The 3,794-nt window shown below is 36.8% G+C and overlaps 1 protein-coding gene across 1 annotated transcript; it reads right to left on the reverse strand.

Annotated features, from left to right (window-relative positions):
* Positions 1 to 305: 305 nt before the first annotated feature.
* On the reverse strand, positions 306 to 1,424 carry LOC108462090 (phospholipase A(1) DAD1, chloroplastic). Its single transcript, XM_017762088.2, has one exon. The coding sequence runs from the start codon at positions 1,410 to 1,412 to the stop codon at positions 306 to 308; it is 1,107 nt and encodes a 368-aa protein (XP_017617577.2). The 5' UTR covers positions 1,413 to 1,424.
* Between the last annotated feature and the right edge of the window lie 2,370 nt (positions 1,425 to 3,794).

Below are 3,794 nucleotides of genomic sequence, written 5' to 3' on the forward strand. Positions count from 1 at the left end.
AACAGGGTAAATACTGCTGGGGTTATTTCATTTATACGAGTAATAAATGTATTGAATTGGGTCTTTGGTTATAGTTATTGAGTTGTATTTTTTTTTTAAACGATCAATTTGATGAAATTGTTTCAGTCTTGATATCTTGAAGACCCTAAAGTTGACTTCTCCCAAATTATATACAATGCACAAAAAATTTAGGATAGCCCCTTCCTCTACAATGCCTAGCTTATTAGTTACTATCTTCACTCGTCTCGGCTTAATTCTACAGATTATATATATAATACATGTATGTTTTCCAATAACTGAATTTGCTATCTACAGACTACAAAGGTGCCAGTTTTTTTTCGATGGTGTTCTCCTAAAACTCTCTTGGCAGTGGCCCGAACAGGACAATTTGAACCAACGAAACCATTTACTAATTCCAGATACGTACTGAGTTCGTGACATGATGCCACGCCTCCCTTGCTCAAGTGCGGGCACTCTTTGCTGCTCAGTCTTAGCTCTTGCCCTAAGTCTGCGTATACTAACTGCGCCTCTTCCACGCGCTTCTGGACCCAGCTCGTCAGCCCCGCCACATTGACGGCCATGTCGTTGTTTTCGATTACGAAGCCTGGCACTTTGGTGATCAGGTCATCGGAGTTCACTATACGTAGAATCTTGGTCCCCCGTTTCTCTAGCTGACACCTGAAGCTTTGGTTTCCGACCCTTGGTCCTCCGAAAGAGATGACGGTTACCGGTGGTGCATTGCCGAAGTTGGAGTTTATGTCGTACGCCGCAAGTGTAGCTAGAGCCGCGCCGAGACTGTGGCCGGTGATGGTCAAGCTCAGGGGTTCGTCGCCGTAGGCTTCGAGTACTCTTCCGATCTCTTCCCTCACCATGGACTGCAAGCTAGGACACGAGGCGTTACCGGAAGTGTAGAGGCTCAAGAACCCACTTTCCACCATGGCCCCACCGCCATTAGAATCCACATTGGGTACGTCATCGAGCAGGGAAGTCAGCGTGGCACGTAGATTCTCCAGCCACTCCAAGCAAGTGGCGGTTCCCCTGAAGGCAACCACCACGTCACGCCTGCCGAGCCTGGCGATCTCCTCCTTATCCTGACACACCGCCACGTAACCGACCCAACTGGACTGAGTCGAAACCCAGCTAGGTCCCCGGTCTATCCAACCCGGCAGTTGAATCCCACATGTGGCACGCAAGTTCTTGATGGGTTTATAACCAGTCTCCCGAATGCAAGACCGAGTGAGCAGCGAGTTCTTGGAAAACTTACACGACCCAAAAGTAGGCGAAGAAGTGTCGAAGTCGAAAGACCGATACGCTGCTTCGACGAATTGGCCGTATCTTAGAATCTCACTACGTAGAGTATCGTCGAGAGGGTCAAGCAAGCCCTCCCAGTTGTTGATTCCTTGATACTCCATCCAATTCTTGGCAAGTTTATCCGAGTTAGAATGAGTTAGAAACGAGCCATGTTTCCATGAAAACTGTGGGTTCTCATGAGTGTTGATCTTGAGAGGATTAATGGTGGTGGAGGACGGAGTAGACGACTGAGTGAGCTTTGGACTAGCAGGCGAAGTGAATGGGTTGAAATTAACAGCAATGGCAGCAAGCGTCATATTGGAGGTGAGGGGGGAGAGTGGGGGTTGCTTTGGTTTGGTGACTGGGTCTTGGCCAAATGGAGAAATGAAACAATTGGGTTTTATAAGAGGAGGAAAGGGGGGAGGGTGGACGGCGGTACTTGAATGAATCATAAAATTTCGGAGGGATCACACAAACTATGGAGGACGGAAAAGGAGTGAAAGTGAGAGGTGAAAATTAACAGGAAAAACGGCCGTGGGGTCCAACAAAGTGTAGGTAATAGTGCTGATTGTGATGATGATTGGAATTTGGAAGAGATATGGCACATCAATTATTTTATGTTTTGCATGTAGAAAACTAAAGCTGAAGAAGATTTCAACAAGGACCCACTCACTTTGACAACCTTTTTTGTCTTTCCGACCATAACAATTTTTAACTCCTAGCATGTGGGTTTTTAAATAAAACCTAGTATATATTCTAAAGCTTTGGAGATGCATTGCCTCCTCTCATACTACTTACATTAAACATCATAAATGGTGAATTTTTAAGTAACACCACTGTCTTGTCAGACATATTAATTACTGCTAGGCAAACATATTAGGATGTAAGAACCTGAAAATGAAAAGAGCCCCAGTTTGCTGCTCTAAAATTCTCAAACATGGGTTGAGAAGGCCTGGCCAACTAGATTCTATTTTGGCTTTTGATTAGTTGCTAATAAAATATAATAAATAAATAAAAAGCTCACATTTTACACTAGTCATGATGATAATTGTTTACCTTTTCCACTAACGTACATCTTATTTAGGAGAAAACATAACTCGATCACAAGGAAAAGAACCCCACAAAAATTGAACAAAAGTATAGATAAAATGCATTGAATAATTATCTCAAAGTATACTATAAAATTGTAAATCACATCTGATTAGATGGCGAGCCAGCTAGGGGTTATCATTAAATATATGTACATATGAACACTTTTGCAAAAAGGGTAACCTGAACTTATTTTAAGTTTCAGATTGCTACTTAAAAGTTTTTCATTTGTCCATATTTAAATTTGGTTTTAGATTTAATTTATTATTTAAAATTTATTTTAGTCTAATTAAGTATTTAAATTAAAATTTTTAATTTAGGATATGAATTTACTTGTCAGTAAATAACTTATTTGAATTAGAAAGATAAATTCAAGAGATTAATTAAAAAAGTTTAATAATAAATCCAACCTTAACCTAATTAAAAGAAAAAAGAACTTTTAAAAGCTAATTCAAACCTTAAAATGAAATTTAGGTAGAAAATGTATATTTAGTTATTTAACCTTTTGCAAATGCAAAGAGTTGCTTATACATTGAATTGGCAGCCACAGAAAGATAGAGTGAGTGAGTGAAGACGTCAAATCACTAATCTCTACCTTCAGCAGTAAAAAGTAACTAACTATCATTCCTTCCATTGTTTCATGGATGGATGAAAATTCTAACCTCTTAGGGAAACCTCTCTCTTTCTAGAACAAGTCAGTCTTTTCAACATTTAAAAAAAAAAAAACTTTAAGTCATTTGGTCAAACAAATATATATATTACTTTAAGAATTATGCGATTTAAAATTATATTTAATTTATTCAAATAAATAGAAAAATTAAAATTTTAAATGAAATAAAAAATGTTAAATCTTCCAATAAAAATTATATTTAATTTATTCTAAATAAATATAAAACAGAACAAATTAATAATTTAGGGATCAATTCTAATAAAAACCAATAATGAAATTTTGATATAATTTAGAATAAAGTTCAGCAATAAGGCCAATCCAAATTTTATATATATAAAAGAAAAATTTGAAAGTCAATTTAATTATTTGAAATAATTCTTTTATATTAATTAAATAATCTTCCAACCAAATAAACTTAAAAATTAAATTAATGGGAGAAAATGATAACCTTAAAATTGGACAGGTATGGCGGCAACAATAATGAAATGATATTCCCATCTATCAGAAAGGACATTTTGTACGTCGTCATCCAAATTAGAGATACTAAAAGGGTAATTTTAAATTAAACCACTTACATTATATGCAACCAACTGAGGGAGCCGTCGCCAATATTCATCCAGCAACCACGTGTCATTCCTTCTTACTAAAAATGATAACCCATTCAAAACTTTTAATATTTATTAAGGTTACGAGTAAAATTTAATTTGATTTAAAAATAATTAAAAAATTAATTTTAAATTATTTG

The sequence above is a fragment of the Gossypium arboreum genome, chromosome 8 (assembly GCF_025698485.1).
Source record: "Gossypium arboreum isolate Shixiya-1 chromosome 8, ASM2569848v2, whole genome shotgun sequence".
Classification (NCBI taxonomy): Eukaryota; Viridiplantae; Streptophyta; class Magnoliopsida; order Malvales; family Malvaceae; genus Gossypium; species Gossypium arboreum.